Source organism: Thamnophis elegans, chromosome 6, assembly GCF_009769535.1.
Source record: "Thamnophis elegans isolate rThaEle1 chromosome 6, rThaEle1.pri, whole genome shotgun sequence".
NCBI lineage: Eukaryota > Metazoa > Chordata > Lepidosauria > Squamata > Colubridae > Thamnophis > Thamnophis elegans.
This window is the reverse complement of record NC_045546.1, coordinates 7,209,640-7,227,834: the sequence shown is the minus strand read 5'-3', so window position 1 is coordinate 7,227,834 and position 18,195 is coordinate 7,209,640. Positions and strand designations below refer to the sequence as shown.

Sequence of the window (18,195 nt, the reverse complement as noted above, 5' to 3'; positions counted from 1 at the left end):
CTCCTATTTTTTTACTCTTAGGAGCCAAAACCACAGCACTGATTATGTTTACATGTTGCTGGACTGAACATTCAACAATCCAGATGGTGCCATTGGAATGGCCCCCTAGCAGAGCCATCAGGCAGGACCAGAATCCAGGGGTGAAATCAACTTACTTTCGCTACCGGTTTGCAAATGTGAGCGCATGCACCACCTCCACGCATGTGCAGGACCTTATGTGCATGCGCAGAGCGTCAAAAACAGGATGTGATGACGTCTGGGTGGGTGAGCGGAGCCTGCTACCATGTGCGTCTGCAAAGGTAAGTTTGCGCGGAGCATCAAAAACAGGAAGTGATGACGTCTGGGTGGGTGGGCGGTGCCTGCTACCATACCCGGGGGGGGAGCGCCATGCGACGCCATTTAGATTAGCTAGAAAGCAGGAAATCTGACGACTCTAGCTAATATAAATCATGCGTCGGAGCTGATCGTTGGAAATACAGTTTTGCTCGAACCAGTAGCATTTTTTTACTACAGGTTCGGGCGAACCGGTCCGAACTGGTAGCATTTAACCTCTGCCAGAATCTATACAACGGTTCCAAAGGAAAAGACTCCCATGGGTTAATTTCTTGGTAACTCCATAAACACATCCACATGCACCGTAGTCCTCAACTTACGACCACAATTGAGCCCAAAATTTATGCTACTAAGTGAGAAATGTGTTGAGGGAGTTTTGCTTGACTTTTCGTGCCACATTTGTTAAGTGAATCACCGCAGTAGTTAAATAAGTCAACCGGTTGTGAAGTGAATCTGATTTGCCCATTGGCTTTGCTTGTCAGAAGGTCAGAAAAAGGGGAATCGCGTGAGCCAGGGACACTGCCGCCGTCATAAATGTGAGACAGCAGTCAAGCATCTGAATGTCAGTCAGGTGACTGATGGGGATGCTCAATGGTCCTTAATCTGAAAAATGGTCGTAAGTCACTTTTTTTGAATGTTGTTGCAACTTTGAATGGTCACTAAGTGAACTGCTATAAGTCGAGGACTATCTGTAAGCTTCTTGAGGAAGCCAATGAAAGCCCTGAGATCTTTTGATGGACTTCCACGTAAGTACAGTTACTGTATTTTTCAGAGTATAAGACGCACCTTCCCCCCCTAAAAGAGTGTGGAAATGTTGGTGCGTCTTATACACCGAATACAGCCATTTTTTGCCTCCTGAAGCCCCGCCCCCGCTTCCCATTTTTGCGAAAAACAGGCCGCTTTTCACAAAAATTGAGGCGTTTGTGCCTTCCCCCAGCCCCCATGAGCACTCTGCAGGCTTCAGCAGGATTGGGGAAAGACAAAAATGCCTCCGTTTTTGCAAGAATTGACCCGTTTTTCGCAAAAACGGAGGCATTTTTGCCTTCCCTCAGCCCCCATGAGCACTCTGCACGCTTCAGCAAGGCTGGGGAAAGACAAAAACGCCTCCGTTTTTGCAAGAAATGACCCGTTTTTTGCAAAAACTGAGGCATTTTTGCCTTCCCTCAGCCCTCCTGAAGCCTGCAGAGTGCTCATGGGGGCTGGGGGAAGGCAAAAATGCCTCTGTTTTTGTGAAAAACAGCCCATTTTCTGCAAAAAAGAGCCGAGGTGGCGCAGTGGTTAAATGCAGCACTGCAGGCTACTTCAGCTGACTGCAGTTCTGCAGTTTGGCTGTTCAAATCTCACGGGCTCAAGGTTGACTCAGCTTTCCATCCTTCCGAGGTGGGTGAAATGAGGACCCAGACTGTGGGGGTGATATGCTGACTCTGTAAACCGCTTAGAGAGGACTGAAAGCCCTATGAAACGGTATATAAGTCTAACTGCTATTGCTATTGACTTTGCTTGTTCAAAGATGGCTGGGAAGGTTAGTGATTACACAACCCTGGGACAGAACAATCATCATAAAATATATGCCACTTGTCAAGCATCCGATTTTTGGTTACGTGACCATTGGGATGGTCGTTAAATGTGAGAACCGGTCATAAGTCTCATTTTTCAGTGCTGTTGTAACTTTGAACAGTCACTAAATAAATGGTTGTAAGTTGAGGATTATCTGTACTAATAAGTTTTTCTCCTAATTGGATGGTTTTTTTTCAAACCAATGAGAACCAGAGAAACGCGCACTCAAATAACATTTTGAAGCACTGTGGTTCAGGTAGCAACAGCAATGAATACCGCTTCACAGTGCTTTACAGCCCTCTCTAAGTGGTTTATAAGGTAAAGGTAAAGGTTCCCCTCGCACATATGTGCTAGTCATTCCCAACTCTAGGGGGCGTTGCTCATCTCCGTTTCAAAGCCGAAGAGCCAGCGCTGTCTGAAGACATCTCCGTGGTCATGTGACCGGCATGACTAAATGCCAAAGGCACACGGAGCGCTGTTATCTTCCCACCAAAGGTGGTTCCTATTTTTCTACTTACATTTTTACATGTTTTCGAACTGCTAGGCTGGCAGAAGCTGGGACAAGTAACGGGAGCTCACGCCGTTACACGGCGCCAGGGATTCGAACCACCGAACTGCAGCCTATTTCCCCTAACGATCTGGCTCCTCATTTTAACGACCTCGGAAACGATGGAAGGCTGAGTCAACCTTGAGCCGGTGAGGATCGAACTCCCGACAGTAGGCAGAGTCAGCCTGCAATATTGGATTTGAATTTCTGGCAGTCAGCAGAGTTAGCCTGCAATACTGCATTCTAACCACCATGGCTCTAACTGTGTGATAGTAAATTTGCTACCCTTCATTTCGGTCTTGCAAAACGTAATAGTCAAAATATGGGCCCCAATGCTCAGTGGATCCCTTATCTTCTTTCTGTAACCATTCGACCTCCTGTCGACCAGTGGATCTGCTCTCCATTCGTTTTCGGTCCTGCCAAAATCAACTTACTTCTTCTTTTAGCCATTCGTATTCTTTAATCTCCCTGCGGCTGATCTTGTCAATGTGCTTAACAGCATTCTGGGAAAACAATCCAAATACCCCAGAATTAAAATTGTAATCTTTACATTGAAGGATGCAAGAAAACAAAGTTTTAGACACAGGATGCCAAGACATATATCAGAAAAATGTCACCCGATACCAAGTCAGTTTTATGTTTTTCTACTCCCATTAATTTTCCAGAAGATCCTCTTAACAGATAATGACATGTTACACAGGTAATCCTCAATTTATGACCATCATGGTCATAAAAGCATGATGGTCATAAATTGGGTTACCCAATTTAAATTTTAAAACCTTTTTTTCCAGCTGTTGTTAAGTAAACACTGTGGTTGTAAGGTGACTTCTGCAATCATTAAATAATTAAATAAATGCCACATTCATTAATTGGTCTGGTGCACCAATTGTGGCCCTATTTGGACCGGGAGGCGCTTCTAACGGTCACTCATGCCCTTCTCACCTTGAGGCTGGATTGTTGTAATGCGCTCTACATGGGGCTACCCTTGAAAAGCGTTCGGAGACTGCAGTTAGTTCAGAATGTGGCCGCGCAGGCGATATTGGGTGTGCCGAGGTACACCCACGTTACACCTATCCTCCGTGAGCTGCACTGGCTACCTATTGGTCTCCGGACTCAATAGGTTGGTTATTACCTTTAAAGCCGTACATGGCTTAGGGCCAGGATACCTTCGAGACCGCCTGCTGACAAATACCTCCCAGCGGCCAGTAAGATCCCACAGATTGGGCCTCCTTCAGATGCCGTCGGCCAAACAATGTCGGCTGGCGGGCTCTCGGAGGAGAGCCTTCTCGGTGGCTGCTCCGACTCTTTGGAACCAGCTCCCCCCCGGAAATCCGGAACATACCCACTCTGATGGCTTTCAGGAAAGCTGTAAAAACTAGGCTGTTCCGGCAGGCCTGGGGCTGTTGACCTCGCTGTTGAGGTCCAGCCCCGACTAGAATGAATGTATGAGGGGTGTCTGTTGTTTTAAATTGTTTTGTCGTTATGTGTTTTTTATATTTCTTGTAAGCCGCCCAGAGTCCTTTGGGATTGGGCGGCATATAAGAACTCATAAATAAATAAATAAATAAATAAATAAATAAATAAATAAATAATAATAATAAATTGAATTAATGGTTCACTATGGACTGGTTTTGATGTAAATCCAAAAGAAAATGCCAGTTTCTGGCGAAACAGTCATAAAATGTGGTTGCTGAGCATCAGGAATATGATCACACAAGCGTGCGAAGGTCAGCTGTTGAAACTTTGGAACTGGAGTGGGCCCGTCATAATTCGAACAGCCGTAAGTCCAGAACTATTTCTATAAAAGCATCATAGCGTTCTAGAATAAAGTATCAATATTATCCATAGTACATTAAACCACATGGCAATAGGAATAGCATGTAGACTTATACACCGCTTTACAGTGCTTTACAGCCCTCTCTAAGCGGTTTAGAGAGTCAGCCTATTGCCCCCCTAACAATCTGGGTCCTCATTTTACCGACCACGGAAGGCTGGAAGGCTGAGCCAACCTTGAGCCTGGTGAGACTCGAACTGCCGAATTGTAGGCAGGCAGCAGGCAGCAGAAGTAGCCTGCAGTACTGCACTCTAACCACTGCACCACCCTGGCACATCAGCTGCTGAAAAGCTCAAAGGAATTTGGTAGTACCTTTTCCAGGTAACAAATGTTCTTAAAAGACATAATCTTCTATGTTGCCTCTTTTTTCTTATACACCTATGAATAAAATTTTATTAAATGGTACTACTGGATTCGTTCTGATTTTCGCCACCATAGTTAAACACGCCCGTCCCGCCCCAGATTTACCGAAGTTAAACGTAACGTGTAAACTAAAGAACTGCAGTGAAGAGTTGTCTTGCTAAGTGGCTGAAATGTGATTGTGTGACTGCAGGGGTGGTGAGGTAATTGTAACTTTGAGGACTGGGCATAAATTATTGTGGTCCGCCAGTGGCTTGAAGTAAGGAGATTGGGGAGCAACATGGGCCAGTCCTGGAGTCTGGGGAAGGCTCAGATGAGGGGTCTGCGTCGGAGGCAGAAAGGGGGCCAGGACCTTCTGGGAATTATGTGCTGCCTCCAGAGCCTCCGGAGTCGGACATCAACGAGGCAGAGGAACAGGGGCAGCCTGTTCCCAGTGCGCGCATGTGCAGAGCTGCCAGAAGGCAAGTTAAGACAAAACCATTAAGATAAAAGGGGTGACTTGGGAGTAAGGCAGGGGTGGGTTTCAACCGGTTCGCGGCGGTCCCCGCAAACCGGTTGGTCGGCGAACCTGGAAGTAAGTAACTTCCGGGAACGGCGAAGGGCCCACCCGCCCGCCCGTGCTCCTTACTGGTCTTTGAAGGCTTCTGCGCTTCCACGCAGGCGCATGGCACATACAGCGCCTGCGCGATTCTCCGCGAGCAGCTGGATGGCACATACAGCGCCTGCGCGAGTCTCCGCGAGCAGCTGGAGCATCGCGCAGGCGCTAAGACGCATGCATGAACTGTGCGCGTGCACGAGGACACCGCCGGCCCCATTCCAACCGAACCGGTTGGAACGGGATTAGCAACCCACCCCTGGAGTAAGGCTTGGAAATGATTGGCCCATAAGATATAAAAGAGGAGCAAATAGATGTGAGCCTTTGCAGGAAACAACTTTGTTCGTTAGTTTAAACTCTGAAGCTCTGTTTGTGCTCTGTTTGACCTGGCAAAACTAATTGGCAATTAGGTCTCTGGCAGCTTTTCAAGGGAGATAAAGGTGGGTACTTATCGGCCTTACCCTGAAAGACTGTGACAGACTTCAGTCGGACTCTTAACAGACTGTTTGTGAATCATTACAGGCTGTGAATGCACATAATTACAGCCATTTAAATAAAAAGGGTTTCTGGGACTAAGCGTGTGGTTTTTATTGTCTCAGGAAGCCTAAGTCAGAACATAAATATCTTTTTTTGAGTCCCTTATAACCTTGAATGGTTGTCAAGTGATCGATCATAAGTTGAAGCTACTGTATGCCATCCTTTTCAACTTAATTTCTCCCAGCCGGGTCAAGACTTCAAGTCCCAGAATTCATCAGTTTGACAGGAGTATTTTGGGAAATTTCTAATGCAGTATTTCTCAACCTTGGCAACTTGAAGATGTCAGGACTTCAACTCCCAGAATTCCCCAGCCAGCGAATGCTGGCTGGGGAATTCTGGGAGTTGAAGTCCGGACATCTTCAAGTTCCCAAGGTTGAGAAACACTGTTCTAATGTATCCGGCAACAGCTAACTCTGAAAAACCAGACAAGGAGATGCAGCTGAGCATCTGAATTAGCAAAATCAAACACACCTCAGTGGCCCATTCTTTCTTTAACTCCAGCTGTCTCAAAGTGGTTTTGTCAATTCTTTCTTTTGCTTCTTCCAAAGAAATTCTAAAAAATTCTAAAAAGGAGAAGGGGGTTTTGAGGAGACAGAACATACAGAAAAGAGATCTATGGTTTTTTTTTTTTTTAAGATGCCATCCAGAATGTAAATTACAGGCCGTCCTCAACTTACGACCACAATTGAGCCCAAAGCTTATGTTGCTAAGTGAAAAATGTGAGTTTTGTCCCATTTCTCCTGCCACATTTGCTAAGTGAATCGCTGCAGTTGTTAAATTAGTAACACGGTTGTTAAGTGAATCCGGTTTCCCCTTTGAGTTTGGTTGTCAGAAGGTCGCAAAAGGGGATCAAACGACCCCAGGACATTGCAATTGTCATAAATGTGAGTCAGCTGTCAAGAATCCAAATGTAAATCATGTGACCCCCCCGGGGATGTCGCAAAGGTCCTAAGTGTGAAAAATGGTCATAAGTCACTTTTTCAGTGCTGTTCCAAGTTTGAAAAGTCATGAAGTTGTAAGTTGAGGACTACCTATATTCCAGAATTAACGACAGCAATTCTGGTTTGCCTCAAGTTTGGGTTGCCATATAATTCAGCGTTACTTGAGCAACAATTGAACTGTCTCTCTATTAAAAACGAAGCGCCAATTTTTGCTCTTTTTGGCCACTACACAAAGCTTTCTTCAACTTAGTCTAGTGTTTCCAGATGTTTTCTTTCCGTTGTTCCCAGAGTTTCCCACCAGCGTGGCCAAGAGGCATACAGGCTCCTGAAACATCTGGAAGACGCTATGTTGATTCAGCCCTGCGGTTCTATCTGTCCCGAGTTCCTCCAAACTTAAAATCTGGAAATAATTAAGAAGGGGAACTTCTTGAGTCCACACTTGACGTTGCACTGAATCGGCCAACTGGCAATAGAGAAACAAGGAGGATGAAGTTCTGATAGGATGTTAAATTTAATAGCTGGAACAGTAACGGGTACAATGAGCCAGAACACACACTTGTAGCTGATTGGTTGGAGAGAGCTGCTTCCTGAGGCAATCTATGCTGTGATTGGTTGCTTTGGGTGCAAAGGGGGAGCGTTGTTGCCTGTTGTCCTCCGGCCCCTCCAGGAGCTGAATCGGAGGAGGAGGAGGAGGAGGAGGAGGAGGAGGCGTGGGAGTCAGCGCCAGCATCAAGGCAATCTGAGAGCTCCGAGGGGGAAGAGGGAATGGAGGTGGCAGAGAAAGAGAGACAGAGGCAGAGTCTGGACCATCCATCAGCCTTCAGATAGAGAGTCAACAGCCCCCAGGTCTGGAGTTGGCTGATGAGGAAGAGGAGGAACAGCTGGATCCAGTGCCTGACGCGCGGATGCCCAGAAGGCAGAGGAGAGGAGAGCAGTGGAAATCTATGGGCCGATAATTAGGATAGAAGAAACCAAGTTCTCCATAGGCCTCTAACAAACCCTTACCTTTCATTTCTTCAAGATCTTCCTTCAACTTTTTAATATCCTGTTCCAAGAACTGAATCTGACTTCCGTGTTCGGTGCATCCCACATTTTTGTAGGCGGTCCAGTAGTCAATCTCAGTTTGTTTTTGGACAAGTTTCTGTTCAACGTAATGTATCTGGAAACGCATATCTAGGGCAAGGCAACAAGGCATCGTTTTCAGTACGGTTATAGTAAAAATAACAGTGGTTGCGTCACAAAAAAGGATGGACAGTGTTCTGACCTAGTCTTCCTAGTCTCCGTGGAGCCGTCGCAAGAGGTAAGGATGCATGGGCGCGTGTGCGTGCATGCTGCGCAAGTTCATGTAGTGGATGCCAGGCCTCATTGCAACCGTACCGGTTGCAACGAGATCCAGAACCCACCACTGGGCTGAAGGTAGACTAAAAATTGAAGATTCTCCTCTTAACCGCTTCATCCTACCAACTTTCCTAGTTCTTAAATTCATGCTTGCCTCTCATTCAGCTGCTCAAGATGGAATAGCTGCAGATAATCTTTGACTTACGACCACAATTCAGCTCATTTCTGTTACTAAGCAAGACAGTTAAGTACATTTTGCTTCAATTTACGGCCTTTCTTGCCACAATTATTAAGTGAATCACCACAGTCGTTAAGTTAGTAGCATGGCCGTTAAGTGAATCTGGCTTCCCCATCGATTTTTCTTGTCGGAAGGTCGCAAAAGGGGATCGCGTGACCCCAGGACATTGCGACCACCATAAATACTAGCCAGTTGCCCAGCATCTGAATTTTGATCAGCAAAATTGCACCATGGGAATGCTGCAACCATCATAAGTGTGAAAAATGATCATAACTCCCTTTTTTCAGCGTCGCCGTAACTTTCATCAGTCAATAAATGAATGGTTGTAAGTCAAGGACCACCTGTACATCTGTTCCATTTTTTCCCACCAGCATCAAAGCAGCCACTGAGGAACATCCTGTGAACAAAAATTCCTTAAAGCCCTCCAGAAATGATAGCAATAGCTTCTAAGACTTATACACCGCTTCACAGTGCTTTCCAGCCTTCTCTAAGCTGTTTACAGAGTCGGCCTCTTGCCCCAACAACATGGGTCCTTATTTTACCCACCTCGGAAGGATGGAAGGCTGAGTCAACCTTGAGCCTGGTGGGATCCGAGCTGCCAAATTGCAGGCAGCCGGCAGTCAGCAGAAGTAGCCTGCAGTACCACACTCTAACCTCTGCGCCACCGCAGCTCATCCTTGTTCTTAGTCCCTCGAGAAGCATAGCTCACCTCTGATAAGTTTCTCCTGGTCCTTGATGTACTGCCATTTGGACATCATGGCTTTCTCAACATCATCCCGAGTAACAATTTCTATGTTCTCGAGCTCCTTCTCCTGTTCTTTCAGGGCTGCCAGGAGGGCTCGGATGTGTTCAATCTGTTCAGATTTGAGTTGCTGATTCTGGTGGCAAGAATAGAGAAGAAGGCATACTTTTAATGTCTACAGAGATTCTTAGTCACCCAGGTCAGTGGTGGGATTCAAATTTTTTTACTACCGGTTCTGTGGGCATGGCGGGGCTTGGTGGGCCATACCACAGGGAAGGATACTGTAAAATCCCCATTCCGTCCAGATGTGGTATTCAGCAGGTTCTGACCAGTTGTGGAGAACCAGAAGCAGAAATTTTGAGTAGTTCGGAAAACCGGTAAATACCACCTCTAATTGGCCCCTCCCCCTTCTATTCTCTGTCTCCCAAGTCCCAGCTGATTGGGAGGAAATGGGGATTTTGCAGTAACTTTCCCCTGCCATGCCCACCAAGCCACACCCACAGAACTGGTAGTAAAAAAATTTGAATCCCGCCACTGATTCCCTCATCACTCCAGGCAGAGGTGGGTTCCTACCAGTTCGCACCTATTCGGTAGAACCAATTCGTCAAATCTACCGAACCGGTTAGAAGGGGTTCCACCAGTGGACCCAGAAAGCAGGCCACACCTACAGAAGAGGTTCCAAATTTTTTTGAAACCCACCACTGGTCCTTGGATATGATTATTCTACACTATCATGCTCATATTTATAAAACTCAGTGCCTCTGTGAAAGGGAAGGATGACTACTGCGTTTGTGGTGCAATCAGAACATTGCGTGTGCTGAAGTTGTTTTAACGCAAACCAAAGATGCCTTTAAAAAAACAAGTTTACATCATATTCTTATGCAGGCCAGTGCTGTGTGTGAGGTAATTTAAGGTGGTTCTGACAAGTGTTGTCGGCATCTTCATATCCGGTCACATGGGTGGCAAGCCACTCCCATCCGGTCACATGGGCGGCAAGCCACTCCCACAAAGGAGGCCACACCCGCAGAGTAGGCTCGAACAATTTTTGAATCCCGCCACTGATTCCCTCATCACTCCAGGGCAAGGATCCTGTAAAATACCCATTTCCTCCCCACCCCAGTAACTGTGCAGAAACAATGGAAGAAGACCCAGACGATCAGCTGGGATGCCGATCAGCTGGGACTCGGGAGAAAGCAAATAGATGGGGGCAGAGCCAGACAGAGGTGGTATTTGCTGGTTCTCCGAACTACACAATATTCCCGCTGAAGAAGCAGCTTCTTTGGATGAGAAGCGAAGCGTTTTCAAAGAAAAAAATAGAAAGTCCAGTCGCTTCTTGAAAAAAGCACCTTTGGGAAGAACTTTTGATGGTTTGAAAAAGTGAAGGATTGTGCAACTTAACTGAGGCACGAGCGTGCAAAACCATCCAACATCAAAAAGCTATTTTAGAGCAACGTTTGCTGTCCTCTGGTGATTCTGGTGGAAATAATGGATTCCCTTGGTGCTTTATTTATTTATTTAGCATACATTATTTATGCGGCCATCCTTTCTCACAAATGGGGCATCAAGCACTATAGTTAAACATTCCACAACTATCTAAAATCAATTAAAAATAAATAAAGGGAGAAAGTAAAGAGATAAAACCCAAGAACATGGGACAATGGAGTCCTGTAAGAGCAAACTCCACTCCCTTCTGGCCCTGATGATGTTACCTGGTTCGGTAATGAAACATCTACAAGAAAACCACCAACTTCAGAGACCATCAAGGACCCCAACACAAAAGCTGCACAACTAACTCACACACAATGCAAAGGCAGCTGGACTTCACATAAAATGCTCCCTGCAACAAGCAGGAACCTCACAGAGAGCTCAAAAACAAACTATCACTCTTTACACACACACAAACAAAACCCCACAAAAGCTGCACAACTGACTCACACACAATACAAAAGCAGCTGGACTTCACACAAAATGCCCCCTGCAACAAGCAGAAACGTCACAGACAATCAGGCAGAGCTGATTGTAGCACAGCTGATTGTGGGAACTTTTTAAAAAAACTTTTTAAAAGATTTTTTTTTTACTACCGGTTCAGGTGAATAGGTAGTAAAAAAAATGCTTTAAAAAAGTAAAAAAAAAAGTTTTGTGGCACAGCTGATTGTTGAAACTGTAAAAAAAATTAAACCATTTTTTTACTACTGATTTGGGGGAATAGATAGTAGAAAAATGCTAAAAAATAGTTTAAAAAACCCAGCTGATTGTCACACAGCTGATTGTTGAAAGTAAAAAATATTTAAACCATTTTTTTACTACTGATTTGGGGGAATAGGTAGTAGAAAAACGCTAAAAATAGTTTTAAAAACATGGCTGATTGTTGCATAGCTGATTGTTGAAACTAAAAAAAAATTAAACCATTTTTTTACTACTGAATTGGGGGAATAGGTAGTAGAAAAACGCTAAAAATAGTTTAAAAAACACAGCTGATTGTTGCATAGCTGATTGTTGAAACTGTAAAAAAAATTAAAACCATTTTTTTACTACTGATTTGGGGGAATAGGTAGTAGAAAAACGCTAAAAATAGTTTTAAAAACATGGCTGATTGTCGCACAGCTGATAGTTGAAACTAAAAAAAAATTAAACCATTTTTTTACTACTGAATTGGGGGAATAGGTAGTAGAAAAACGCTAAAAAATAGTTTAAAAAACACAGCTGATTGCCGCACAGCTGATCGTCAGAACTTTTTTTAAAACTTTTTTTTTACTACCGGTTCGGGCGAATGGTAGCATTTTTAAACCTGGATCCACTGCTGCCTCTCAGAAGCAATTATTAGACATTTAAAAGCAGGTATGTGAGGAACGTATCCTCAGTTCTTCTACGTTACAAACAGGTGCTCCACAACGAAGACGGCGTCCCTCCTGAACCTCAAGGAAGTCCATTTGCTTGCTTACTCTTTCTTTGCTTCTCTCATTCTCAGCTTCCAGTTGCCTGATTTCACCCAGTAGCTGATCAATGACGTCTTCCTTAATCTGAATTCTGAAGGTAATTCAAGACAAAAATCAGCTGTCACACTTTCAGAAAACACAAGCTCTTTTTGCAAGGAAAGATAGAACACAAGTGGAAGAAACGGGTTGAACATTTGAATTCTTTGCTTCAGGTTTTATCAACAGGAATACAGTCAGAGGTGGTATTCAGCCGGTTTGGACCGGTTCACCAGAACCGGTAGCAGAACCCACCTGCCACAGCTCTATGCTGTCCTATTTGGACACGTTTTTGAGGCTAGGTCAGTGGTGGGTTACAATTGGTACGCCCCGGCATGGGCGTACCGGTGCCTGTTGGGAGCACCTGGTACCATTCCAGTACGGTGCTCGGGAGGGCCCACCTGCCCGCCCGCCCTCCTTACCTGTATTTGACTCAACTGGGCCATTTGCACACCTACACGGAGCGCATGCCGCCTGCGCGACACTCTGTTGAGTAGCTAGAGCATCGTGGGCAGTGGGTACGCATGCAGGCACTGTGCATGTGCACGTGGTGGATTCCTGGCCCCGTTGCAGCAGGATCCAGAACCCACCACTGGGTCGGGCTAATATGCAGAAGGCGCGCATCTATGGAAAGTGTATTTGCGGAAGTCCTGGGAAAAGCGCGGAAGGGGTAAAGCAAAGTAAGCGGGCGCACACCTGATGAACTGGTGGTAAAAACCCACCGCTGAATACAGTGAAAGCTTGAGTCAATGAATGTTGATGCAACAGAGCAAAATCCCAATTTTTGTGGTTATTTTACTGCAATATTTATCATTTCCATAATGCAAATGAAGGTAAGTGATAAAAATGAGGTAATTTGCATTGAAACAGATGACATCTAGAGGTGGGTTGCTCCCAGTTCGGCCAAACTGGTAATGGTGATTTGGGTCTGGGTCGCAGAATCGGCAGCAATCCAGGCTGGCCACCCCCCCCAAACTGGTTTGCTGGTCTCTTCTGCCATTGCTGGCATGTTTCTGTGCATGCACAGAACAATTTACAATTAACTGCACATGCGCGAGCACCGTGCAGCGGGTGCATGCGCAAAGCACGCACGCAGCAAACCAGTACCAACCGGTACAGGAACTCACCCCTGATGACATCCTCTCTGGCTGAAATGGGCAACTGAGAGTAAGGGCTAATCTCTCTTCCCAACTGGTCTACTACCCAATTTTTTTCGGCAACTGATTAATCAACCTGAGCTGGGAGCACACATTTAGTGGTGATTTAATCAAGCATTTAAAGAATTGTTTTTACAATTTTCCCCATTATTGTATCCCAAAGAAGATGACGGCTACCGTTTCCTATCCCATTTCTTGGTAGTTTTATGTAGAATGGGGGAGGGGGGATAAGAGTTTGCAAGTTTAATAACATTTATATGCTGCCCAATCCCGTAGGACTCCGGGCGGCTTACAGTACAGAAATAAATCAAAAAATAAAATACAGAGAAAGAAAAGATAGATTTTAAAAAAAAACATGCACTCCGTTCTAAATGGGGCTGGACCATATTCTGGGGTCATCAGCCCCAGGCCTGCCACAACAGCCAGGTTTTAATGGCTTTCCGGAAGGCCGAGAGAGTGGGAAGGGTCCGGATCTCTGCAGGTAGATCATTCCACAAGGCCGGGGCAGCTACCGAGAAAGACTTCCCCCGAGTAGTCACCAACTGGCATTGCCCGGTCGACGGTACCCGAAGGAGGCCCAGCCTGTGAGATCTTATGGGTCGTTGGGAAGTATGTGGCAGGAGGCGGTCCCGCAGATAGCCAGGTCCCAAGCCCTAAGATAAATCAGCAATGCGCTTCCACAGTAGACATAATCTTGGGAAGAACCTTTTTCTGCCCCTTTTTCACTTCTCAGTGTGGGGTCCCCTAACTTGACAACTTTAAGACTTATGGGCTTTAACTATAACTCCCAGAATGGCTGGCTGAGGAATTCTGGAAATTGAAGTCCACAAGTGGCAACTGAGATGTAATTCCTTGTTTTGTGTGTACCATCTAGGACTCGGAGCGATCATGAAGTTTGAGTTTGACCATGGACTTTGAGTTTCATCACAGAGGGGACAGCATTAATTAATCCAGTGGCCAGCAACGGCAATTGAGATGTCATTCCTAGCAGGGCCTTGTTTTGTGTGTACCATCTAGGATTTGGAGGGATCATGGAAGGGTGAGGATTAAGCGGTGTGGTGGTCTAGAGGTGGAGTTCTTGCCCCACGATCAAGAGGTTGTGAGTTTGATTCTAGGTAGAGGCAGATATTTCTCTCTCTGGGCATGAGGAAAATATATCTGCTGAACAAACCCCCGCATTGGCGACAGGGAAGGGCATCCGGCCACTAAACACTCTGCTAGCTCCATTCGGTTGCCCAGACACCACCCCGCAAGGAATTATGAGGTCATTAAAAGATGATGATGATGATGATGATGATGATGATGATGATGATGATGATGATGGAGGGGCAGTTGGGTGAGCTGGGGAATTATTTTAACCCAGTCCATACTGGGGCTAAATCTAACCAGGTTCAACGGTTGGATCTTTGACTCTGCTTATTTGTTTACAGATCAATACTCCGTGCCTGTTGGGTCTCTTGGCTAGTGGGACAAAAATACCATAGAAAAACAATTTTCAAACTTTTTCAGGCTGCGAAAACAATCAGAAAAAAACCATAATCACAGAATCCTCGACCAAGAGGTAAAGTTCTAGGAAAAAAATGGGCTGTGTTTGGAGTGAACTTTCTCTCTCTCTCGGTCTCTTATAGCAAGAGCAATAGCAGTTAGACTTATATACCGCTTCATAGGGCTTTCAGCCCTCTCTAAGCGGTTTACAGAGTCAGCATATTGCCCCCAACAACAATCCGGGTCCTCATTTCACCCACCTCGGAAGGATGGAAGGCTGAGTCAACCCTGAGATTAGAACCGCTGAACTGCAGATAACAGTCAGCTGAAGTGGCCTGCAGTATTGCACCCTAACCACTGCGCCACCTTGGCTCTTATGAAATTCCATGTGAAACCTGTAAGTTCCCTGCTGTAGAATATATTTCCCAGAACATGGGTTGACTTATTTGTAACCAAACAATAAAGTCATTATGAAAAAATGCCAGTGACTTCTGTATATCAAGTGGAAGCTCTACTTTTAACTCTCAGTGTTTAAATTTTGTGCATTTATTTCCTCCTGCCTGTCCTACGTAAAGCCTACCAGCGATTTTGGATAGGAGAAACAATTTCCATCACTGTGTATGAATCACATTTTATAATTCCCCTTTTCCCTTTAACGCTCCCCTCTTAAGTGTTGCATACACATTGGCTCTCTAAATTAAAATATTTACTCCAACTTCAAAGCCCTTTAGTATCTTCATGTATATTCTGCTGATTTGTAATTTGGCTTTCCTGAGATTAGATTTCCGCTCTGTTCCGTGGGTTGAAAAAGCAGTCTTAAGTCTAAACTTTGCATAATAAAGATGGTTATGAATTGTCCTTCTTAGTTTTGACTGGAAGCTTACATAACGCTATTCCAGGGATCAGCAATCTGTGGCTCTGGAGCCACATGTGGCTCTTTCATCCCTCTGCTGTGGCTCCCTGTCGTCATTAGTAAAAGGAAAAAGGACACCGCACTAGGAGGAGACTCTATGGTGGAGGAAGTGGACTTCCAGTTGGCTGATGGGAAAGGAAGCAGCGCTAGGAGGAGACTCTATGGTGGGGGAATTGGACTTCCGGTCGGCAGACGAAAAAGGACGCAGCGCTAGGAGGAGACTCTATGGTGGGGGAATTGGACTTCCGGTCGGCAAACGAAAAAGGATGCAGCGCTAGGAGGAGACTCTATGGTGGGGAATCAGACTTCCGGTCGGCTCCAGAATTGAACGGGGGGCTTCCAGTTAGAACCTTTGTGGGTCTTTAAGGTTGCTGACCCCCTGAGCTATTCCTTCTACCCATAGGTCTGAGCTCTTGGAGAAAATGTGAGATATAAACCTAACGGATAAATAATGGAAAAACATCGAGAGATAACTAGGGGAATTTACACTAACAGCTCAAGGAAAGCTTAGCGTGATTGTTGGGCATAGAAATTTAATTGACGATCAAACAATAAAATAACCCTGAAAAATGGCAGATGGGAGAAGACAAAATTTAATGAGGGCATGAATAGGAACATGTTACAACTGTCATCCTAATAACCAATCACTGAAAAAAGTATAGGTAATCCTTGACTTACGACCGGTAGCATAGCAACTACAGGTAATCTTCGACTTACAAGAGTTCATTTAGTGACCATTCAAAGTTACAACGGCATTGGGAAAAAGTGACTTATGACCATTTTTCACACTTACGACCGTGGCAGCATCCCCATGGTCACGTCATTTACATTCGGATGCTTGACAACTGTCTCACTTTTATGACGGCTGCAGCGTCCCGGGGTCACGTGATCCCCTTTTGCGACCTTCTGACAAGCAAAGTCAATGGGGAAGCCAGGTTCACTTAGCAACCGTGTTACTCATTTAACAACTGCAGTGATTCACTTAACAACCGCGGCAAGAAAAATCGTAAAATGGGGCAAAACTCACTTAACATGTTTCTCACTTAGTAACAAACCCTGGGCTCAATTGGAGTCGAGGACTACCTGCATTCAAAGTTATGACGGTCCCCGAAAAACCTACTTATGACTCGGATTCAAAGTTCTCATAGCCGCTCCCCCCTCCCTGGAGTTACATGACCACATATGACCACACAGCATCCCACAATCTTGTGGCATCTCGCCGTAGGATTGGACTAGAAGACCTCAAAGGTCCCCTCCAACTCTTGTATACTGATAGTGTTTTAAAATGTGATGTTTTTGATGACATTTGATCATTGCAAATCCTGTGATTTAGTATTTTTCCCCCAGCAAAAAATGAATTTTTAAAAAATTATGTAAAAGTAAATAATTGGTATTTACTTATAGTTTCTGGCAAAAAAAACAACCCTGCCCATTGGATAGAATTTGTTAGGAATATAATCTAACGGTTGGGTTGGCAATATATAAATCATGTAACAATGCTGTACCTGTTTCTTTAAATCATACTGTAAAATGTGATTGGTTGCTGTTTTTCCTCAATCAGCCATAAGAGGGAGCCAGAATGACTGTTAGCTCTCTGTTTGTTAGATGCTGGGCTGATCTGATCTGAGTGTTTTGGAAGCTGGCTGTTAGAAAGTGCCGTGAGCTATTGTAAGTTTTGCAATTGCTAGCAAACTTTGAGTACTGAACTGATTATATGATACTGGACTATGTTATTTGGATTATCCCTTAACTGAAAGATGTTGATGACTGACTGTCTTATCTGTGTATGACTTGGACTGTTTGATGGACTCTGATAACCTCTATTTCCACGAAAGTAAAAGCCTATTTAAACTGCAGTGTCTCTGTATGCTGGTTTGTGTGTTCTCCAACACAACTCTCACAACGCTTCTCTGAATGTACTCGCTCTCCCAATGGGGAGCTTACCTAACAGAATTGGTTCACTACACAACCATCATGTTCATTTAAGGACTGTTGCATTTGTTTAATAACTATGGCATTTGTTTAATGACCAAAGTGTTTGTTTAATGACCACTGGCAAAAAAAGGTAAAAACATGACTTAACTGCAATTCCAGCCTCGATTACAGTTTATAAGTCAAGGACTTCCTCTATAGGTGTACTCCTGCCATTCTATAAGCTCGAGTAGATAGAGAATATTTGTAGTATTGCTACACCCCTCCTGCTCCCCAAAATAGGTAACCAGTTCACTGAATAGAGCTAAAGTAAAAATTTTGAATTTTCTACAATTTATACATACTGAAATGCCAATAGGGCTTCTGGAAAATAAGTCCTAGGCTCTTTGGATATCTGTGAAGTCCCTTTCTTCTTCTTCTCTTTCTTCTTTTCCTTTGCCATGGCTTATGTCTTTATAAGGTTCAAACAAATCTAGAGGTCAAGAAAGAGAATAAATTAAGACAGCACATAAGCAGTAGGACTGATGATTCCAATACTACCCAGATTTCTTAGAAATCTGTTCTATTAGGTTCCTTAATATTGATTTCCTGAGGATGTGGTATAGAAAGCATCCTAAATAACAATATTTATCTAGCTTTCCTCATTATCTTTATCGCAGTTCTAGGAGAAAAACTTATTTATCAATTGAAAGCTGAGTTTTGGAAACGTTTATG

The 18,195-nt window shown here is 44.6% G+C and overlaps 1 protein-coding gene across 1 annotated transcript in view; it reads right to left on the bottom strand.

The window, feature by feature from the left end:
- The window catches only part of CCDC83 (coiled-coil domain containing 83), a 29,159-nt gene extending 11,213 nt beyond the window's left edge, over positions 1 to 17,946 (bottom strand). The window contains exons 1-6 of the mRNA XM_032220251.1: positions 17,826 to 17,946; positions 11,965 to 12,049; positions 8,990 to 9,158; positions 7,710 to 7,877; positions 6,235 to 6,326; positions 2,872 to 2,940 (exon numbers count right to left, since the gene is read on the bottom strand). Coding sequence (XP_032076142.1) covers positions 2,872 to 2,940; positions 6,235 to 6,326; positions 7,710 to 7,877; positions 8,990 to 9,158; positions 11,965 to 12,049; positions 17,826 to 17,923 — 681 coding nt within the window. The 5' untranslated portion in view covers positions 17,924 to 17,946. The remainder of the gene's footprint in view (positions 1 to 2,871; positions 2,941 to 6,234; positions 6,327 to 7,709; positions 7,878 to 8,989; positions 9,159 to 11,964; positions 12,050 to 17,825) is intronic.
- Positions 17,947 to 18,195: the final 249 nt, after the last annotated feature.